At 33.8% G+C, this 2,606-nt stretch overlaps 1 protein-coding gene across 1 annotated transcript in view; it reads left to right on the forward strand.

The window, feature by feature from the left end:
- Positions 1-2,606, forward strand: part of LOC106470057 (serine/threonine-protein phosphatase 6 regulatory ankyrin repeat subunit A-like) — a gene marked incomplete at its 3' end in the record, with an annotated part of 58,760 nt that overhangs the window by 49,089 nt on the left and 7,065 nt on the right. The window contains exon 19 of the mRNA XM_022398596.1: positions 432-440. Coding sequence (XP_022254304.1) covers positions 432-440 — 9 coding nt within the window. The remainder of the gene's footprint in view (positions 1-431; positions 441-2,606) is intronic.

Below are 2,606 nucleotides of genomic sequence, written 5' to 3' on the forward strand. Positions count from 1 at the left end.
TACTATCTCTCTCTCTCTCTCTCTCTATATATATATATATATATATATATATATTTTTTGTTTTTTAATTAAACTAAGGTTGAAAGTTATATCTGTGACACTTTACAAGAGTACAGTTTACTTAGTAATCTCTTCATTTTACTTCCACCCAAAACTTTATTATGTGTAAGAAATCTGTAATGAGTAATACTTTTTAATCTTCAACAACGTGTTGATATTTTATGGCTTGCTTTAGCATGAGTTCCAAAGCATGATCCTAGGAATGCTAACTTAAAATGTTCTGTGACTGTTGAAAGTTGTTGTTTTGTGATGTAATTTATTAAAATCTGTTGTGTTTTATTAAAATTATGTTGATCACGGCATGTGGACTAACTCCTTCATTTTAATTATATGTGTTTTCCTCCTACCACGCATGCCTCTTGTGACTCCAGTAGCAACCCGTAAGTAATAATTGTGTCTGTGTTTTCGTAACCCTTTATTATGTGTTCATCTACATTTTTTTAATTCTATAAAAAATAATATGAAAGCTAACACAAGTTTTTTTTATTTCTATTTACTATTGTTTAATATCCGTTTCGTATAAAAAATACATACAAAATAATTTCAATGTTATTCGTGATTTTTTACAGCAGTGAAAGTTGAACCAAAATGTCTATCTATTCATGATTTACTTGTTGTTTTTATCCATTTTACTATTAATTTCTCAGTGACTTTTTAAATTTTTGTAATATAAATTTTCTTGTTTAATGGAATGTTCAACAAGACTTCTTTCAATCTTACTGTAGTGAAAAGGTCCTAGATATTTTTGATTTAATGAAATAATTAGTAAATACATCTTTGCAATGACTAAGTTTTATCTATAACTTCACACCAAAGTGTTCTGATTGTAGAGTTTGAGGAAAATCTTTATAGTGTAAGTTCATTAAGTTTACAGTTTCTTTACTATGGTAATAACAAGTCACAGATTATTTTTTAACTTAAAGCACTCTGAGATCACTTGGCTGTTGATACATGAAACTGTGAGTTCAAATGGCTGTTGATACTTGGAACTGTGAGATCACTTGGCTGTTGATACATGGAACTGTGAGATCACTTGGCTGTTGATACATGGAACTGTGAGATCACTTGGCTGTTGATACATGGAACTGTGAGATCACTTGGCTGTTGACACATGGAACTGTGAGATCACTTGGCTGTTGATACATGGAACTGTGAGATCACTTAGCTGTTGATACATGGAACTGTGAGATCACTTGGCTGTTGATACATGGAACTGTGAGATCACTTGGCTGTTGATACATGGATCAACAGCCATTTGAACTCACAGTTGGTAGTATTCTTATTTATATATACGGACAGCTATGACCTTACGATACCTATGTATGTAAATGCATATAAACACACAATCTTACAGTACCATGTGCTAATAGCCACCCAATTTCATAGTACCAGTAATTAACAGCCATGCGACCTCACAGTACCATGCACTGACAACCATGTGATCCCACAGTTCCATGTATTAAAAACCATTCAATCTCATGGTACATACATTAACAACCATGTGATCCCACAGATCCATGTATTAACTGCCATGTGATCCCACAGTTCCATGTATTAACAGCCATTCAATCTCAGGGTTACATACATTAACAACCAAGTGATCACATATAACAATTTATTAACAGCCAAAAGATCTAACAGTGTGATGTGTTAATACCGACGTGATCTCACAATAAAATTTTTTAACGGCCACCTAACCAAAATAGTAGAATGTATCAATAGTCACCTTAACTCACAATTTCATGTGTTAATAACCACCTAAACTCACAGTTCCATGTATTGATAACCACCTAAACTCACAGATAGAGTTGATACAACTTCATGTTGATACAGTTCCATGTATCAACAGCCATTTGAACTCTCAGTTCCATGTATCAACAGCCATTTGAACTCTCAGTTCCATGTATCAACAGCCATTTGAACTCTCAGTTCCATGTATCAACAGCCATTTGAACTCACAGTTCCATGTATCAACAGCCAAGTGATATCACAGTTCCATGTATCAACAGCCATTTGAACTCACAGTTCCATGTATCAACAGCCATTTGAACTCACAGTTCCATGTATCAACAGCCATTTGAACTCACAGTTCCATGTATCAACAGCCAAGTGATCTCACAGTTCCATGTATCAACAGCCATTTGAACTCATAGTTCCATGTATCAACAGCCAAGTGATCCCACAGTTCCATGTAAGGTCAGGTGATTGTTCATATTTCATGGGTACTATCTGTATATATAAATAAGAATACTATCAGGTTAGGTGATTGTTCATATTCCATGGATACTATCTGTATACATATAAATAAGGATACTACCAGGTCAGGAGATTGTTCATGTTGCATGGGGACTATCCGTATATATATAAATAAGAATACTATCAGGTCAGGTGATTGTTCATATTCCATTGGGACTATCCATATATATATAAATAAGAATACTATCAGGTCAGGTGATTGTTCATATTCCATTGGGACTATCCATATATATATAAATAAGAATACTATCAGGTCAGGTGATTGTTCGTATACCATGGATACTATCCGT

The sequence above is a fragment of the Limulus polyphemus genome, unplaced genomic scaffold, assembly GCF_000517525.1.
Source record: "Limulus polyphemus unplaced genomic scaffold, Limulus_polyphemus-2.1.2 Scaffold3795, whole genome shotgun sequence".
Classification (NCBI taxonomy): domain Eukaryota; kingdom Metazoa; phylum Arthropoda; class Merostomata; order Xiphosura; family Limulidae; genus Limulus; species Limulus polyphemus.